The 21,229-nt window shown below is 32.9% G+C and overlaps 2 protein-coding genes across 2 annotated transcripts; one reads left to right on the top strand and one right to left on the bottom strand.

The window, feature by feature from the left end:
* Positions 1-7,900: 7,900 nt before the first annotated feature.
* LOC145041371 (GDT1-like protein 5) lies at positions 7,901-9,998 on the top strand. The gene is made up of 12 exons (XM_078989397.1): positions 7,901-8,091; positions 8,206-8,274; positions 8,581-8,640; positions 8,719-8,766; positions 8,903-8,988; positions 9,073-9,109; positions 9,198-9,233; positions 9,312-9,380; positions 9,460-9,504; positions 9,594-9,655; positions 9,753-9,825; positions 9,909-9,998. Exons 1-12 carry the CDS (start codon positions 8,071-8,073, stop codon positions 9,978-9,980), a joined length of 678 nt encoding a protein of 225 aa, XP_078845523.1. The 5' UTR covers positions 7,901-8,070; the 3' UTR covers positions 9,981-9,998.
* Positions 9,999-10,979: 981 nt separating this feature from the next.
* On the bottom strand, positions 10,980-14,262 carry LOC145041372 (Transmembrane amino acid transporter family protein). The gene is made up of 8 exons (XM_078989398.1): positions 14,112-14,262; positions 13,891-14,036; positions 13,415-13,798; positions 12,941-13,334; positions 12,758-12,863; positions 12,575-12,666; positions 11,298-11,366; positions 10,980-11,192 (listed from the first exon to the last, which is right to left on the bottom strand). The coding sequence occupies exons 1-8, from the start codon at positions 14,142-14,144 to the stop codon at positions 11,094-11,096; spliced, it is 1,323 nt and encodes a 440-aa protein (XP_078845524.1). The 5' UTR covers positions 14,145-14,262; the 3' UTR covers positions 10,980-11,093.
* Positions 14,263-21,229: the final 6,967 nt, after the last annotated feature.

Raw genomic sequence — 21,229 nt, forward strand, 5'->3', positions numbered from 1 at the left:
CAGCTCCCGATCCCGATCCGGATCCAGTCTTAAATCACCTCGTTTTCACCATACTGAAATACACCAGGGAGATATCAGATAACACATATAACCAAAATGGGGAACCAACTCCTAAAAAGTCCATAAGGATTGTGACTTTCTTGCTATGCATACAGGTTCTATGCTTTCAGTAGTATGGGCCCATACTACCTTTCACACATACCCGTAGTAATCTCAGAGGATCATCACAACACGCTAACAATAAACTTCCCTTTAACATACTCATGCACTCTACCCTTACTTCCTAGAGGAAGGCTAAGCATATCGACTGGCCGACTGACCCCACATAACTCATCCTACCACTAATAGCCACACGACTCTCCATTGGTGCCAGATAACCATTGCATGAATACTATCACATACTACATGACCTAAACAATATCAAGCTAAAGGATTCAATCCTACAATGGTTGGAGTCAAACAAAAGTTGCGCAATAGGACTAATTCCCTTAGCCCAAGACCATTTAACCCATGCAGTATGCGACTTAACACATTCATTCAATAGCTAGTTCACACATGAAAGAGTCACACAACAATCAATAGGGTACTCTATAGAAGATAAGGCATCAAATATCAGGAAATTTTATCATACGATTCCTGAGGATCCCTATCCTGACACTAGCATGTTGTTCTATTCGTAATACAACATAATTTCAAATAACTTGTGTGGTAATTTAGGGTCACTTATTGGCTCCGGCTGATCGTACACCTTGAATCCTCATCTATCATTTGAAAACCGTTTTAAAAATATTTTTCCTGAGTTTGAGACTAGATTCATACGAGTGTTCCTGCAATTCACTCAAACCAAGGCTCTCATACCAACTTGTAACATTCATAAAATTTCAAGAAAATTTAAAGTTTTCCAAACCAACCAAAATTACAATTGTTTACATTGTAGTTTTCAAAACATGTTCATCATCAGAGTTATTTCCAAAATCACAAAAACATAACATTAGGAGGTGCACGATCAAGCCTTTGCCTTCCGACGATTATCTGAGGTACCTAAAACATAACCCACAACTTTAAGGCTAACACTTAGTGAGCTTCTCCAAAATACCACCATAACACATAATCATAGACTTGATCGTACGCGGGGCGTACTCCTCCTTACGCGGGGCGAACCCTCACAGATCCAAAAGTCCCATTTAATGCTTAATGAATTAAGCACTTAAGCCCAAGCTTCAGATCCGCGGTCCAAATGCACCCTTGAGTCATAAAGTCTCTAAAGTTATGACTTTACACATCCAAAAGTTCTTAATACAAGGTCTTAATCCATTAAGACCCTTCTACCAAATGCATGGGATACTTGTAGCCATTAGGACCTCATTTTTATGAGTAAGGACCCCTCCAAGGGTTTTAAAGGATGACTCAAAACATCTAGAACAAGCCATGCTCAAGATGGAGCATTTGGGACCAAAACAAGCATAAAAAGAACCCAACAAGAGATTTATCAAATAAACCATAGAGGTATGAACTTTATCCCTTTAGATGATGGAGAAGGAAGTGAAACTCTCATATTTAAGCCTTGCTTCAAGCTTCCAAGCTTCTTGGTGCACTTATTTTGCCTCTAAATCACCAAGAATACACTTTAGGGCTTTCACTCTCATACAAGGGGGCTAGGGTTTTGCAATAATGACTTAAGGACTTGGAGGCTGAAAGGATAAGGGCAAATGGTCCATAAAGATGTTTAAATACTCCTCAAACACTAAAATTTAGGCTTTCACCCAAACACTAGTATGCCCAGCATACATATGTGTACGCACAGCGTACTTCAGCGTGCCCTAGTACACTTATCGTACTCATATGTACGCTCAACGTACACCTTGTAATGCCCGTGTTTCTAGGATAGGCATCAATGATGATATAATAGTCTAGGTCAACCTTTGTAACTTATTTTGAAGTAATAAAGATGTATTGAGTATTATGTGCTTATACTTAATTATTATGATTTAATTAATTAAGGATAAAAATAAGCATCAAAAATAAATGTTAGATAAACCCGATGTCTATGAAGGAAGTTATAGTGGTTGAAATAAGGATTTCGGAGATATAAAGAATACCGAAATCCGAGTTATAACGAAGAAGTTATGACCTGTCGACATTTCGCAACAGAACCGACACAACGTTGTATGACGTAAAAAGTGAATTTAAGATAAAGTGCTTTTTAGCCTTAGTGATCTAAATGAAATTCATAGTATACATTAAAATGAGAGCGTGCATAAAAAGAATGTCCAAATCTGACTTCGTATGAGAAAATTATGAATTTTCTAAGATTCGGTATAGCAGTATGCAGCCCAAAACTCGAACTTCAGATCGAGTGATTTTTAGCCAAAACAACCTAAACGAGAATTGAAGATCTTGTTGATAGTAGTTCAACGGTAATAATACAAATGAAAATGGACATTAGATGAAGAAGTTATAAATTCTTAACGGACTTTTCCTGTCCTGGCCTGTTAAAAATATAACTTTAAAAATAAAGTCAAAATTAGTCGATATAGTCTAAAACAAAAGTTTTTGAGCATAATTTCACCTATGTGTGGATATAAAGAACGTCAAAAACAGAGTTTGTATGCGAAAGTTACGAATTTTGAAGTTTTGGGCACAAACTTCGAGGCTGGTCCGAGGGAGTACGCCTAACGTACTCGTGTAAGTGATCCGGACTCCATCACCCCTACTCCTTCACATGAGAGACATGTGTCGTAGCATTGACGCGTCCGAACTGATCCACTTTGTACACCCAACGTATGAAGTTATGCCCAACGAAGAGATTCGCGAGGCAGTACGCCCCACATATCTGGAATAACACTCAGCGTATGGAGGCTGCCCCGAAAATGGTTACAAATTTTATTCTTTTTCACCTCCTACTTTCTTTTTACCTACACTAGATACCCCCCAAGTCTAGAATATCATCCTAGCATCGTAAGCAAGCCCAGGAGAGCCCGAAGATCCCGAGAAAAGAGTTTTTCGAGCCAAAACTCTGCCCGCATGAAGCCTGGTTTTTGAGAAAACATCCCGGTTTCGTCAGAAAAGATTATTTTAAGAGACAAGCTGCTGCCCAATTATCGTTAAAACATGTGAGTGTATAGTCACCTTCATCTTACACATAGATATGGAGTATTTTCTATAAAATACATGTTATGTGTATATATATTGTTTGTTTATTTGAGATGAATATTGAATGAATGTTTTATACAGGTTTCAGACTGTATACGTATTTTTATCTACAAATACGTTGGGTAAAACATGGGTAGATGGAATAGTTGATGTGTGATAAAATGATGAGAGACATCGATGTGGTTGTTGTTGTTGTAGTCATCTAGCAGAGTATAGATGACGACCACAAACATTTTTAGACAGTCCAGTGGAACTCTACCAGCCTCACAACCTGTAGGTGTTGGTGAACTATATGTTCGCTAGTGTACTCCATCCCCCTCATGGTTGTCTTAAGAACACGTATGGCCGAGGAATCCCCTTAGCAGTAGTGTCCATCCCGATAATGATCCTTAGGCTATGTCCCTTATGATAGGTGTTTAGGGACGTAAAGTGAGGATAACGGGAACGGGTAATTAGGGTTATTGTTGGGTGATGAAATTAATAAATTTATTGTTGGTTGATGAAATTAATAAATTTATTATATGTGGGTAGAAAACCTTATATCCTCACCATACTCCTTAGCTTGACCCACTCAACTTTTTATATTACAGGTAGTGGACCCAGAGCATAGTTGGATGATGAATAGGGATTTTTGGATTATAGACCATTAGATATAAATATCTGTTGTAAGGTCTATAATATACTATTTATGCTTTTGGTATGTATTGATGTGGACAACCCGAGTTTTGTAATGAAATGAAAAATACATTTCTTTAAGAAATGTTTTGATAAATTTTTATCATATTTTGTTTTGGGACAAATTCCGCATATTTTTATCGGAGAGATTACTCTAATTTTATTTTAAAAGCATAAACTAAATCAGTCTTTTCTGGCCGAGAAATTGGGGATGTCACAGTTGGTATCAGAGCATTAGTTTAAGAAAACTAGGGATTTGTAGGATTTCAAGACTTAAACTTAGAATGCTAAGTGATGATTGTAAGATGAGTATCTACCATATTTTAGACATGAGCACTAGTATATTTTAGGAAAGATGCCTAAAATGCATTTATGTGCTAAATGTTATATGTTTTCCATATACGCCATTAATTGTTCGGATATATGGTCTGTTGACGACCGGATCTGGAAACCTTATGTGTTCAAAATTCTAAGCGTATGACTACGATATTAGAACTAGCATGTAATGTTTCGGAGTGATAAGGATCTAAATTCGCCTAATTTGGTGTATAGATCAAAATGACAAGAACTCAAAGTGGAGCTGGAAATGCAAATAGAAATCAGCAACCTCAACCTCAAGTGATGGAACAAGTGCCTATAGCAGAAGCTGCACCAGAACCAATCACAATGGCTGGAGTGCAAGCCATGATTCAAGCCATGATGGTTGACAAAAGGGAGGAAATGAGACAATTGTTGCTGAACAACAGGAGTGAACCTTCAATACCTGTTGAACAACTAGAATTAAATGACGGTTAATCAGAGAAAGGAAATTACGGCTCACCTGCGTGAGTTATTCGATCACAGTCCCATTACTCTTCTGTCAGTTGGCTCAGACTTTGGCCTCATTCCGTTTAAACTTTTTAACTCTTGGCTTTTAAGAGACGACTTTGATCAAGTTGTATATGATGCATGGAATTGATTTATGGGTTTTGGACCTCTTGATGCTTACCTGGCAGCTAAACTTAGATTCGTAAAAGAGGCGATTAAGAAATGGAGGAAGGATGAAGGTATGAAAGAAAAAATGGAGCTCAGTGATACTAAAACTCTAGTTAAAAATCTAGAGAAGCTTGAGGAATCCATACCCATTTCTACTGGTGAAGTGGTCTCATGGAATAATGGGATTAAAAATATTATGGAGATGGAAAGATTGGTGACTTTGGATCTAAAACAAAAAGCTAGAATTAAATGGACCATCGACGAGGACGAAAATACAATTTTTTTTCATGGCTACATCAACAGCAAAAATAGAAGGAATCTCCTGCATGGACTCATGATTAATGGTCGATGGACAACTGAGGTCAATGAGTTCAAAGGTGAAGTCTTTAGATTCTATTAAACAAAATTTAAGGAGGACCACATATCTAGACCGAAACTTATCAGCCCGATGTTTAAAACAATCTCAATGATGGAAGCCATAAGAATTGAAGTCGCCTTTAGTCTAGAGGAGGTTAGAGGTGCGATTTGGGATTCTGGATGTGAAACAGCCCTAGGGCCTGACGGATACACTTTCAGGTTTCTTAAAAAATATTGGAACACAATTAAATTCGATGTGCTAAATTTCGTGAGACACTTTGAAGAGTATGGTTCGTTCTCTCGGGGGAGCAACTCTTCATTCATCACCCTTGCTCCTAAAATTAAAGATCTGTTATCTTTGAATGACTTTCGTCCCATAAGTCTAATCAGATGCCTGAGTAAGATCATAAGTAAGCTACTTGCCACTCGATTGAAGTCCGTAATTGGTACTATAACTGGTGATGTCTAGTCGGCATACGTGGAAGGGCGCTGTATACTCGACAGACCTCTTATGATTAATGAGATTTGTTCATGGGCAAAGCGAATTCGAAAGAAAATCTTACTCTTCAAGTTCGATTTTGACAAGGCATTTGAATCGTTAAATTGGGAATCCTAAACTTGATTTTTGAACAGATGGGGTTCGGGAACAAATGATGGATGTGGATTCGGGGGTGTTTAAGTTCATCTCGGGTATCTGTCATTATCAATGGATCTCCCACTAAAGAATTCCCTATAATGAAAGAGGTTCGGCAGGGGATCCTCTCTCACCATACCTATTCATTATTGCTATGGAAGGATTAAACGTGGCCCTCCAATCTGCATGTAACAAAGGCATCTTTAAAGGAGACCAAATTCTGAGCAAAGGACCAACTATACCTCACATATTCTACGCCGATGATGCGTTGTTCATTGGTGAATGGTCTCATGTTAATCTCAAAAATCTTGCGTATATACTAAGGTGCTTTCACATAGCATCGGGTCTTAAGGTTAATTTTCACAAATCCAGAGTCTTAGGTATTGGGGCCACTACTCAAGAAACTGTGAATTGGGAAAATCTACTGGGGTGTAATGCTGGTGTTCTTCCATTTGACTACCTTGGTGTTCCAGTTGGTGCTAACATGAACCTCATCAAGAATTAGAAACCAATTATCAAAAAATTTCATTCTAAACTCTCTACTTGGAAGGCTAAAACCCTCTCGTTTGGTGGCAGACTAACCTTAATAAAGTCAGTCCTTGGTAATCTTCCTACTTACTACTTGTCCCTATTCAAAGCTCCAATCGGTGTGTTAGGTGAGATGGAGAAAATCAGACGAGCTTTTTTATGGGGAGGAAATGAAGATAACAAGAAAATACACGGGGTTGCATGGGACAAGGTCTTGGCTGTTAAAAGTGATAGGGGATTGAGAGTGGGTTCAATATAAGAGTTAAACATAGGGATACTTGAGAAATGGTGGCGACGACTTAAAAATGAGAACCAATCTCTTTGGGCTCGTGTAATTCAGGGGATACATAACTTATCGGATAAGCCCTTTGAATACTTGTTTAAGCAAAAAGGCAGTGAGGTATGGAACATCATAGGAGGAATCAAAAAGGAATTGTTGAAGCATGGACTGGATGTTAAAAACATCTTCAAACTAGTGATTAAGTCTGGGAATGATACTCTATTTTGGTATGACTCACGGTTGGGTTCAGGAAACCTAAAAGCAAAATATCCTTCCTTATTTGAATTGGAGAATAGGAAAAAAATGCACTGTAGCTGGCAGGATTTCAGTACCTATACACTCATGGAATTGAAAATCACGTACTATTGATCATGGATTAGAGTCTGCTGTCAGAGATCTATCAAGGGACATCCCAGTCACTCGACTAGGCCAGTATTAGATCAGTGGAGTTGCTTGTTAACTAATGATGGGAGGTACAATGTTTGCTCTCTTAGACAGATCCTTGACAAACATTCAGGGAACACTCTTGGCGTTGCGATAATCAAATGGAGCAAGGTAGTTCCAATCAAGGTGTTATGCTTTGTTTGGAGAGTTGTACAAGATAGAATACCATCAGCGGTTGCTTTGGAGGTTAGGGGTATACAAGTCAATTCTTCACTGTGTAGCATGCGCATTGGAAGCCTAGAAAGTGCAGACCATATACTTATTGAATGCCACTTTGCATCTATGATTAGAAACAATATCATGAGTTGGTGTGGAGTGCAGCTCGATCAAAATTCAATCAAGAATGTGGAAGACCTACTTCAATTTGCTGCCTCGTGGGAAAGATGTCCTAAGAAAAGAGATAGGCTAGCAATCATTTGCTATGGACTATTGTGGAATCTATGGAGGTTTAGGAACAAGCGATTATTTCAATTGGAATGTATATCATCTCAGCATAGCATGTGACGGATTGTATTAAGTCCATGGTTTTTTATTGATTAAAGCATTAGGGGTAAAAATATATATTCTAACTGGGAAGAGTGATTTGTCTCTCCTTTTGGTGATTTGTAATATTCTCAACTATATGTATTTTGTTAAATTGGTCCTTCATCTTAGTTACTTGCTATCGTGAGATATCTCTCTTATATTTCTAAAAAAAGAAAATTTAGATATTTTAAGTTTTATTTGTAGGGATAATGGTTACTTTATTTAAGAAAACGATGAATAATATATTGACAAAGCGTCTTTAGTCAGCAACCCTTTCCACCATTAAAAATGGAGTAATATATACTCTGACGGCCCATATACATTCCACAGACGGCACACTTCGATCATCTCACTCTCATCGGAATCTGTTTCACGGCTACCATTTCCATAGATTCGGCTGGGATTTGGCACATCACCCTCTTCTCTTCTGCTTCATCTTCTTCGAATCAACCCAGCCGAGTCACACTCGCTTCCACTCTTCCTTCTCTACATCGCAATCATGACTTTGTCAATTGTCCAAGTTAGTTTTTGTTTTCATTCTCTTTTTGTAACTCATATGATCCATTTATGTATTTGCCTTGTGATTCTAATCGTTTTTGTTATGGACTTTTATTTCCATATTTGGTGAAATTAGGGGTTCAGCAAATCTCTTGCCATGACCGTTCTCTCTGAAATTGGTGACAAGACGTTTTTCGCAGCTGCCGTGAGTTCGATCCTTACTTCTTTTAATCTAATTTGCTACCTATTTGATTCCTTTTGTTGTTAAAGCTTTTTTTTTTTTTTTTTGGGTAAATCACCGAATATGATCCTCAGTTGACGATATAAATCGATATCGTTTTCAATCTGGTTTCGACTCTTCTCCTTTTCACTTATAAACGGAATTGGTTATCTCAACTTTCTTCCATTGATATTCTCTAAAACAATCTAATTACAGATACAATTATTTGAGCTTAGAATGAGCAATTAACAGACTCCAAATGTTTAATTGATGTTGTGATACTGATTCTAGATCTTGGCAATGCGTCACCCAAGGAGACATGTCTTGGCGGGATGCCTTACAGCTCTCATCGTAAGCTCTTCTCTTCTCCTTTTTCTCCATATATTTGCAGATATCACCACTCAAAAACTCGACCCACTGGTTTTTTAGGTAATGACCATTCTTTCCGCTGCTGTTGGCATGGCTGCTCCGAACCTGGTATGTTTCTTCCACACAACAGTCAACACATGCTTTTGAATTGTGATAATCTGTTCTTTCTCTAATCAGTCAACATATCAAGCGCGTGTTCATCTTCATCCCCATTTCTGAATTTGTTATGATTATAATGATACAGATCTCAAGAACATTGTCAAAGCATATAACCACTGTGTTGTTCTTCGGTTTTGGACTATGGTCTTTATGGGATGCATATCATGATGGGTAACACATCTTCACAATTCACAATTTCTACATATAATCTTTAGAATCCTTACAACAAATTATGATCTTTGTTTTGACTAACAGGGAATCTGAAGAGTTGGCTGAAGTTGAAGCTGAATTGGTCCGTATCTTTTTTTTTTTTTTTCCCATTTTACCCTTAGTTTATACTTTAAGTTTTGGATTACAATTTCTTCTCATCATCTGTGTAGGATGCCAACATAAAACCAACTAAATCAGATAACAAGGTAAATCTTGATTTCTTATTCTGTTTCTTTAATGTTGGTTTTAAAATTTAAATCCCATTATGTGTTATGATCTTTCAGGCTGATGATGATTTAAAGAAAAAAACCAGACCATTGTTGACTCAATTCTTCTCACCCATTTTTCTAAAGGTATCTGATCATGCAACTTTTCATCTTCTTCTTTTTTTGTTTCAAATGATATGATATTTAACACATAGCTATTTCACAGGCTTTTTCTATAACTTTTTTTGGAGAATGGGGTGACAAAAGTCAGGTGAATATGAATCTTGAAAGAATCTTTTAAAAGTATATATCATAAACATGTTTAAAATCAAGATTTTGATTAAATGTTAAAATTTTCAGTTGGCTACAATAGGTTTGGCTGCAGCTGAGAATCCATTGGGTGTTGTTCTTGGAGGAATCTTGTAAGTTTATTTGTTTTTTAACTTGGGAATCTAGTTTTTATTTTTATTTTTATATATTTTTTTGTTAATGGATTGTGTGTGTGTGTGTGTTTGTTAGAGGGCAAGCATTGTGTCAAACTGCTGCTGTGTTTGGAGGGAAAAGTTTAGCGACTCAAATATCTGAGAGATTTGTAAGTGAAAGTTATTGATTTTGTATTTTTGTTATTATAAATATTTTTTATATTTGAAATAAATGTTTGTGAATTTGATGCAGATTGCATTATCGGGTGGAGTTCTTTTCATTGTGTTTGGACTCCAATCATTGTTTTCAAGGGTGGAATCATGATTCCATTCCAGCTTCTAGGTAGAAAATAGTTATTTGTGGTTTTATTGTATATTTGTATATAATATTCTCCAATCCCAATATTGCTTTTTTGTTGTTTGCAGAAAAAATAGGAATGAAGCACAGTTGAATGAAGAAAAAAAATACTGGCTTTTTAACATTTTGATAAAGTTAAAGAATTTTAAAAAAATAGAAAAGGAGTTATTGTCCTTTTGTAGTTGAAAACTTGATGCATTTTGCCAACACAACACTTGTGGTGTTTTATCTATATCTTGTTTTTGCATACATTAAATACTTAGAAAGTGTTTGGTATGATGGAATCAAGAAAGAAATGGAATGGAATCTTTCATTCCATAGAATGAACGATTCCTAGAACCTAAAAGAATGTGATTCCTTAAAACTTTGTTCATTTTTAAGTTTTCTTTTTTCTTTATTCCATGGTGGAATAGAATGGAAATTTGAAATGACATTTTTTTTTTCATTAAGTATATAATTTTATCAAAATCACAAAAATTATTGTTTTTGTTATAGCTTATTTGAGGTTTAATAAGCTTATGTTATATTCAATTGTTATTTTTGTAGATAGAAGTTCGTTAATTAGAACTATATACATATTGTATTATAAAATATTAAAATGAAAATTCGTTTTATTTATACACGACATTTAAATGTGAATACAAAAGTAATAACTTATTTCATTATTTTGTTTGTTCCATCTCGTTGATTTGTCATTCAGTTTTATTGACCAAAACAACCTTGATCTAATTGCAACATATTAACAGGATTAAATATATTTTTGTTTCCATTTAATAATGTATCTAATCTTATAAATTAAACAATACAAATCAAAACCCTAACGATGATTTCAGTGGGAAAACAAGAGACAGAAAATTACACCCCTACATAGATGCCACCTAGAAAGAGTCGAATCCTAAAAATACATATCTCGAATGGGAAAAAGTTGAATATCTTTATAGATGAAACAAATATAATCCATATATATGTATTCAACCAGATAGAAATGTTACTGCTTTTAACTTAAATTTCGATTACAATATGATATTACCATTACACAAATACATCACGTTAACAAACTTTAATTACTACTAAATTGATTTACTGATAAAACTTGTAAGAGGCTGAATCGGCGATTATATTCCTGAATCCACCAATGGTTGACGCTAGCATTATGAACACTCCCACGAATATTCCCACCTGAAAATCCACCTCATAATAATATAATCCCAACGTCTTTTCATATATATATATATATTTATTATTTCATATTTATGTCAATTTTTTAAGATTGTAAATTCTTACCCAATTAACTATCCATTGGGTGGTGAACTTCTTGGGTTTCTTCAGTATCAGCCATATTATACTTGGAAGCTGCAAAAATTATAGTATAAAATAATTACTATAATTTTAATTTCATTACAATCGTGTATAATTAAAAATTAAATTAGGGAAAATGACTTACCATAATAATAATCTTAGTTGCTTTGTTCACAATTCAGTAACTTCTTTATTTTTATACATATTTAAATATTTAAATTGTTATATGTGTTCACGTATTGTCATTGTCACCGGTTATAGTAGGTGATAATAATAATATATGAACAAATTAACAAGTTAAATGGTTAAATATATACAAACAAAAGTTCTCTAAATGTGAACAAAACGAAAAGTTAGTTATTCTGATAAGTCATTTTCCTCACTTTTAATAATGGTTTTATTTTTCATTATTGTTTGTATTATTTTTTTCAAATGTTATTTTTAAAATATCTACAATTTCTTAAATTTTAATTAAATATTGATTAATTTTAAACTTTACTTTTTAATTAATAAATTTGTTTTTATTTTTGATATAAGATCCTACATACTTATTCATATTAAATTTATTAAATTTTATTAAGTATGTTTTTGTTTTGTGAAATACTTTATAAAGCCTCTTATAAAAAATTTCTTTTATTTTTAAGCATATACAATATTTTAAAAATAAATAGTATCTAATAATAAAATTAAATATGAATAAGTATGTAGGATCTTATAAAAAAAACAAAAAAAAATCTGTATAAATGTAAATGTTTAAAAATTATTTCAACTTTTTATTACTTTTTAATTAGAAGTTTATAAACTTTTAATTTTTTAATACAACGTTTTAAATTAGTATTTAACGAAAGTATTTTAAAATGTTATAAAAAAATATTAAATTATCATACAAAATCTGTGAAACATTTTAAAAATGTTGTAACAGAAAATTTAGAAATAAATGTATGAAAGTTATAAAAATTTATATGAAAATGTTTTAAAAAAACAAGTTAAAAAAACTTGTAAGAAAATTTTAATCATTATATAAATATTTGGTTTAAAAACACTTGTACTAAAATTATATACTAAAATTATATAAAAATATAAAAAAAGTTTTAAAAAGTATATGTAAACAAAATTTAAAACATTGTATTAGAAATTATAGGAACAAAATATTATAAAAATGGTGTAATAAATTTATAAAAATAATGTTCACATTTAGACAACTTTAGAAAATGATTTGCAATGGTAATTGCATTTTCTAATAAAATGAATATAAATCTTACGAAATAAGAAGTCGGAGCAAAACCAAATCCACCGAAAAATCCAAGAAGATCGCCGAAGAAAGGAAACGTCACCGCCATGAACAACGTGAAAGCTTCAAAATTTCCATTAATTTTATCAAATATTTCATCAAATATTTTTAATTATTTATATTACAAAATACGAAAAAAAAAAAAAATGCTTACCAACATAACAAGTACGAACAAAAAGTCTCAGTGCCACTCCAGAACGAACATTGAATTTCTTTGTTAATACTTTTTCTATTAAAGCAAATAATGGCATTGCAAATACCTGAAAATAATTTTTAATCATTAAAAAATAGATAAATAAATAAAATAATAAGTGTAAATTTCACTGTTTTAACGAACCTGATAACTGCCGAGAACATGGACGACAACCATCAAATTAGCAGCGGCGATGAGCCACGACGGTTTTTGCAGCGCAACCAGAACGTTATCGGTAACATCTTGACCAAACGCCCAATACCCAATAATCGCCACCGGAAAATAACAAACGGCGTTCACAAAATACGCTCCAATCGCGCCTTTCCACATCGCCACCCTCGACGGTTTCCCCGGCGTCGAAGGTATCGTCGCCTGGATTTCAAGCGCCACCGCATGCCCTGCATACGCAAACGAAATCTGACCCAACGCGTTAAAAACTCGAAATATCGAATCAGCGCCGCTTGTTTTCTTGTAATCGTAGCTCACGTCTGGTTGTCTTCCTTTACTCAGGCAACCCGCCCAAGCTATCGTCGAATAACTGTCACAATGAACAGATTAGGAGTCGAAATTCGTCAGATCTGATGGACAATTGTATCGGTGGAGTTGATTAGTAATTACCATAGTGACATAACGGCGGCGGCGAGTGAAACGCCGTACACAGAGTTGAAATTAGGGAGCTGAGAGAGGAGAAAATGTGTGGAGCCGAAGATGACGATCCAGTATGAATGTCTAAGCTGGGTGCAGTCGTCGCAGATCATTTCCATGAACTTTTGGAGGCAAGTTCCGCCGGTGACCATGTACACAATGTTCACTCCGACTTGTACTATCAGCTGTTGTGGTAGTACTATCCATGGCCCTAGCTTCGGGCCGAAAGCATGTCTGGCTAGATCGATGTATCGATCGAAACGAACTCCGGTGGTGGATTCATGGAGTTGGATCAAAAGCCAAAATGTGTGTAACGTCATGCACCATGAAATCACCATTACTGCCATACCTGGACCCCTGTTGATTGTTCAATATTCTGCAAATCAATATCTGTAAAAATTTGAAAAAAGTATGAATTCAAGAAGATGAATTAAGATGTGTTTTCACACCATCCTAGGTAAGCCATAGCGTAAGGTAAACTTAGAACTCCGGCACCGACCATGGCGGTGACTGTATGAAACGTCGAGTACCACCATTTCGCTTCACGTCGTGGCCCTTGTTCTTCTTCTTCCCACTCTCCCTCCAATGGAGCTTCCTGTAATTTGATTTCATTTTGAAGAATGAAGATACAAGGAATTCGATCAAAGTACAATGGGGCTGGTTAACTAACCTTGGGAAGCGGAGGAGAAGAGGCGGAAACCATCGGAGCAACGGCGGATGGCGGGGAATTCTGGGTGACGAGTGGAGGTAGGCAGGATTTATGGTTATGTCTTAATCTTTGAATTTCATCATGGTTTTGTAGTTGTGGTGGAGCTCTCACTCTAGAAAAAGGTTTATTGTTTATTAAGTGGAATAAAGGAAGTCATTCTCTTGCAAAAAGCAATGATGGTAAATTACGTATATTACTTTTGTAATAACTTATACTTATTAATGGAGTATTAGATAGATCATAAATGTTAATCTATCCATTTTGATGATTTGATATAATAAATCTAGATACAATGCATCTTTGCCATGATATTGTATCAGTTTGGGTTAGATTTTTTTTTTCTTTTTGTTAAAATCAAACCCTAGAAAGATGGTTTTTTGGTTTTAAAACTCAAATGGATTTACGTTTGAAATGTGCTGTTAATAAGACACTCTATCATCACTTTTATAAAAAGTCAACTTATAATCAATTTCTTTGGAAAACAATGCAATTTCAATCAATAAAAATATTTCAAAAATTAATTAGGATTGTCTAAATGGTAAAATGAGATGTCTTTTTAGCCAACCCCGTTTGAATGGGTTGGTTTTTTGATTTTTTCAGTTTGGGTTTATAGGTTTTCAGTTTGAACACGTGGATTTTTGGGTTCTAATTTTTTTTGGTTTTTGGGTTTAACCCCACTAAAAATATGTTGTTATTAATGATACCATATTCAATTTAAATATACTAAAATAATTTTAATTTTGTTTATCCCTATAGGATGATATTTTGTTTACTTATAGACTTTCATAAGGAAAAACCAAATCAACATATTTTTCATGTACTTTTATATGTTAATGTATTTCAAATCGGTGTAACACATTTCTATAAGTGATTATATACACTCACGTTCCAACTCTTTCCACAAAGACTCTTTTGTAGAGTAAACCGATGACTCTACATATATGTGTAGCCTCATCAAGCATTTGTCTCCGATGAGAATGTTAGTGTCTCTCATATCAGTGCTATATGATCATATAAATGTCTATATATATATATATATATATATATATATATATATATATATATATATATATATATATATATATATATATATATATATATATATATATATATATATTTTGAAGTCTTTTCTCCCTACATAAGAGTTTTTTTTGGAGAATAAATCAAGGACTACACCTCATGAATGAAACTTGAATAGTTGATAACAAATTTTGTTTGAATATTTACACTTTTCAATTTTGAACTTCAATAATATGCAAATGTTCTATAGAAAATTATAATATTTCATTAAATTATTGAATGGCATGATAGTCATAAAATTATTTGCAACAAATAAAGTATTCAAGTGGACTAGTGGAGTCATGTCCAGATATATGGGGAGATTAAACCACTTTTCATTAAGTAGTTTAAAAGAATTAAATTTGGAAGTATACTTAAAAAAAGCAGGAGAAATATTAACGTGATTATAACGCTGGCGTATATGGTATACCTCTAAAACGATACAAAAACTATGTTTCTGTTTTTTTTTTTTTTTTTGAAATAATGATATTATATTAATATATTGCTCTCAATTAAGGCTGTGTTTGGCGCGCCACAGTTAACTGATAAGCTAACTTATTTTTCGAGCTTTTTTATGTTGTCGTGTTTAGTAAGCCAAAAAGTAACTTGTAAACTAGCTTTTTGAAAAGCTACTTAGACTAGTTTTTTAGGAGCTTTTTTTAAAATTTTCCAAATACATCCCTTAATTAATTATAGAAACACATATTTTTACATGTCCTTTTATGTAATTTTATAGATTTCAGCTAGTTTTACCAAACGTTATTTTTTATCAGCTAACTTTTTATTTAACAGCTAACTTTTTAGCCATCAGCTAGCTTTTCAGCTAACAGTTAGCTTTTCAGCAAGTCCGCCAAACATAGCTTAAGTTTGGTGCTCTAACATGTAATTTTTGTTGGTCCTATGGTTGCTGAACGGTTGCGGCGATTAGACCGGACAATTCGTGTATGTATACCGTGTATATTTATTAGACAGGAATTTACACAACACAAATTTGAAAAAAACAAACATGACACGAATTTTAAAACGTGTTTTGGATATCAAACACAAACATGACATGCAATTAATCTGTGTGACATGTGGCATAACACGAATAGACACATTTTTAACTATGTTACATGAAAACACGGACAAACACAAGTTTACACATATCTAATTTGTGACAATATGTGTTTATACATATTTATGCATATTTATATGTGTCGCATGTCAACACAAATTAAATTCATGTCTATACATATTTAAGCATGTAAATACATGTTTGACACACGTAAGTCACGATACACGAATTTTAAAATTTGTGTCAACACGAATAAACATAAAATATGAATTTCTAAAACATGTAAATGGAAAACTCGTGTAGTGTATCAAATTGGGAGGTTTAGTATCAATGAGACATGTAAGGTTTCTCCCTATTTTTGCGAAGAATTTTTTGCAGATAATTAATATTTGTAAGAATGTTCAATTATACTCTTCATTTTTGAAGTTGAACATGTTTGTGATCCTATGAAGGATCTGAATGACTATCGAAGGGAATCCAAATATATTATCAACCGATGCAAAGCACACATGACAAAAATATCAAACACTTACTCCTATAAAAAAGTGTAAAGTCCAACAGGAAAAACATATAACAAACTAAAATGCAGGAAATGACACAAACATTTAACACATTTAATATTGATTATAAATTAAATATCCTTTTATTTTTTATTCCTATATATCATTCTATCTAATTAAATGGTAACATATATAATATTTAATGTTTGTTTAATAAAATTTTAGGATACTAATATAACACATGTCATCATTTAAATGTGTATGATGATTGATAGGAATAAAAGATACGAAAATATTTAATTTCTCTTAACATTATTACAACATTGTAGAAAAAAGTCTTCAAAGAAATCGAGAGAGGGACTAACCTACAATGATGAAGACCTCTTACTAAAAAAATCCATTTATAAAAAAGGCTACTTGGTGACCATTAGACCGGACAGTATGAGTGAGGGAAAGTGTGAGAGAAGTTTTCTCTCTCACTAACATCATCCCCTTGATTGAGGGAAGGGAGCTTAACATCATCCCTGTGAGGAGCCCATTCCATCACTCTCTCTCCTATTTCTATTGATAAATTTTTTTTTTAATATTTATTAAATTATATACCTACTAAAATTTATTGAAAAATATATCAAAACTTATGGTTTTTAATTCCTTACAAAATAAGTATAATATTTATAAATATATATATTTTTTAAAAATAAAAAAATAATGAGAAAAACTTTTCACCTATTCTTTTGGTTTTAAGTGAGGGAAATAATGATGCAAGCTACAAAAAATAAGAGAAACTCTCCATCCATACCGTTCGGTCTTACGGTCAAAAAATTAAAAAGAGTTGTTTATTCACAATACCATATCATTACTATTTGAAGTGGCTAGTGTCTACTTGTAGATATCCAATAATCTTCCAATGATTGCCGAAATTCTCGAATAGTACAGGAAACATATTGCTTATCACCAAAAATAAGAAAATGGTTGTACGACTTCGTTTCCCTGTATATTGATGCCTTGCTTATGTACTTTTTCTTTTATTTTTTGTTCGAAAATATTCAGGTGTTTATGGCAATATCTCAAGAGATCGAAGTTATAATACTTGACATGTAGGATATATATTGTTCTTTATCATTTGGTTGATTGAAGTCGTAGATGATATTTGTGTTTGAAGATGAGAATGTTTTGTGTACTTTCTTAATTCTTATGGTGATTCATACAACATATTAATGATTTCATTAACTTATATAATAAAATGTTTATTTGACATTCATTATGCAATTAGGTTTCAACCGATTAACTTTTATAATAAAATGTGTACTTTATACTAAAACAGAATATAATTGCATAATTCGCTTAATAAATTGCTTTCTTCCAAAAGATACATTTATCTTTTTTAATAAAACTTCCTACCAATTATAGACATAATGAGTAATGCCACAATATCATCTCCGATATTTGGGTTAATTAACTTTATGTTTCAATCCTATTTGGCCACTAGTCATTCTTTTTTCCTAAAGGCCTAAATATTAAAATGACTTATATAAAAATGAATTTGGTCACAAACCCATAAACCATAAATCATACCGTAACCAAACAAAAATCGAAGACCATTACCAAACCAATATCGCAAATCTGAGACCATAACCAAAATCACAAAAGATTACCAATTTTAGAGACCATAACCTAACCAAAATCGGAAATCAAAGAACACAACCAAAATCAGAGACCTTAAATTAACCAAAACCGCAAATCATAGACCATAATAAAAAGTTAAAAAACATAAACATAAATCGAAGCAAGATCGACTAAATCCAACCAATATTGGTGGTAGCATATATGTGATATTCACTCTTATGTAATTCATAGGGTGTTTGTCCCTTCATCTTGTTCAATTTTAACAATCAATTTCCGAATTTCTTGGTACCCATTGATTTTCGTATCTATGTAGCGTAAAACATAAAGGCGTTCTTCTTTTTTATTTGAAAGCGAGATTCAAATATGCCTTCTTATATACTTAATCGAACATTTTCTCACATGTATCCAAAATCTTACAAGTTAAACTAATACCCTATTTTTCTCGTTGAATCGAACCTTTTCCACTGTTTGGTGATAGTAGGTAGCATAGTAGATGAGGAATGATGGTAGCAGATGACATCACATGTTGGTTGTGGAGGTAAACGATGGAGAGAGTGATCGATGAATGACGCCAAGAGTTGGTATTGTATGAAGTAGTCACCGGGGAGCGGTGCGATGATGTTGGTGATTATAGTATCACCTCACATTTTGTGTAATCAAAACCACATGTGTGCTAAGAGGCTTATCATTTGTACTCTATATTAAATGTTTGGTGAATGCAAAGTGCATGCATATATAAGATCGAATTATTAGCTGGTACGACAGAAAGGCGGAGGTTAAGGGGGTCGCACACCATTAATTTTGAGATTTGCATAACTAATTTTGATGATTAACCCTAATATGTCATGTATATATACAGATCCTCTTTTGAGCCATATACATAATCCTTTTCTCAACTCTTCTTCTTTTAAATGAAACTTAAAACTCTCTACAATTTGGTTTGTGTTTGTGTACCTAGATACACAAGTGTCCTTTTTTTATTATCCTATATTAGATTTCATGTAACTTATACATAGGGTGAAAATATCAGTTCGAAAAATGAACATACACGATCCATAAGGAATCCGGTTTCGCCACCATCACCCTACCTTATATCCTCCCACATAAGTGACTCATACTTGAGAGGTTATGGGTTCAAGTCTCGTTGGAGATATATGTGATAATTTAGGAGTATATTAGTTTGTTGTTCCAAAAAAAACTATAATCATTTATAAAAAAAAATTATTGTAATTTTTTAAAATTAATTAAGCTATGTAAGAAGCTACATCACCCACTATTACATGAGAAACCGTTTTTTTTTTTCCTAAATCCAATATTCTTCTTAACAAATCATTTTTAATGTTTAGGGTCTTAAAATACCTTGAAAAAAATATATTAATGAAATAGGATGGAAACCTAAGATTATGGGACTCCTATAACATTAACCTTTAAAATCTTAATGGTATTTTCTTTTCTGAATGTGGCTTAGAAAGTCTTATAGTGCATCCGCATGCTCAATGTGTAGGGACCCAATTGTAAAAAGGTTGTAGTTGAAGTACTTGAATAGAAATATGAAGAAAGGGGTCGTTTGGTTGGTGGCATGTCTTGAAATGATTACATTTTTTAGTTTGTACTTTGTCATTTTGCACTATATGCTAATATCTAGATATATGAAAGACATAATCATATAAGAAACTAAATGTGATTGTGGACACTTTTGTGTGTATTACAAGTTATAAGCAAATTGATGATATTCATCACTAAGTTCTAAAAGTTGTGATGTCAACAAATATATATATATATATATATATATATATATATATATATATATATATATATATATATATATATATATATATATATATATATATATAAAGGTTGTTTGCTTGTTCCATACATGTTTTTTTTCTTCAAAATCTTCCCATGTTGTATAGGAATAGGAAGAGAGAGAAGTTTTAGAAACTTGTCATTGCTATGATAGAATAAACAAATAAAAGGTTTATTGAAAGTGATACAAGTTGGTGAGGGGAACTGTCATGTAACTTTAGTAGGAGGAAAAGGTGACCAATGGAGCTATTTCACTTTACTTTTTAACGTTAGAAAACAGATAAAACTTTGAATATACAATATGGTTAAATTGTAATCAAACTCAATTGCTACGAAACCGTGTGATTTTTTTTATTTTTCTGGATGATTGTATTATTTGTTGTCAAAAACCAAACCGCAAATAAAAAATATTGAAAAAATCGCATAAACCTAAACCGAAACGAAAACCAACAAATCGGTTTTTAGTTTTGAAAAAAACCAAAAAATTTATGTGTTGTGTATTTTCATGAATATATACTTTCATAAATCTCCGCATTTAATATTGTTTTAATTACTCTGAGGAGCTATGATAAACAAATTTTTAAAATCATATTGTCATTTCAACCACACAGGACACCACTACCTTTTACAAAGAAATATTTTTTGTATCGACTTAAAAGATTTATTTAGACATAATGCCTAAACTAATCGTCAAACACCTTATTCACATATTTCAACATTAACTCCCAACATATTTCAACATTTACTCTTCAAAACATTTTAGAAACATAATCTTTTTCCTGAGCACATACATACACCCAGTATAAATTAGTTTTTATCATTCAAGAGCAACAAACTATAGTTAATGTCATTAACAACGACAAGATAATCAACTTGAAATTCATGTTCGCAAAATACCAATTATTTTGTGAACAAAAACAAACAGTTACATCTTTATGGTGCTCTTTTAAAACAACGGTATTTACAAATTTCCAATATGAAAAAGTATGGAATGTTGACTAACTTCAATTACTTATAAAATTCGAAGGATC

The sequence above is a fragment of the Lactuca saligna genome, chromosome 4 (assembly GCF_052625555.1).
Source record: "Lactuca saligna cultivar CGN05327 chromosome 4, ASM5262555v1, whole genome shotgun sequence".
NCBI classification, from domain to species: domain Eukaryota; kingdom Viridiplantae; phylum Streptophyta; class Magnoliopsida; order Asterales; family Asteraceae; genus Lactuca; species Lactuca saligna.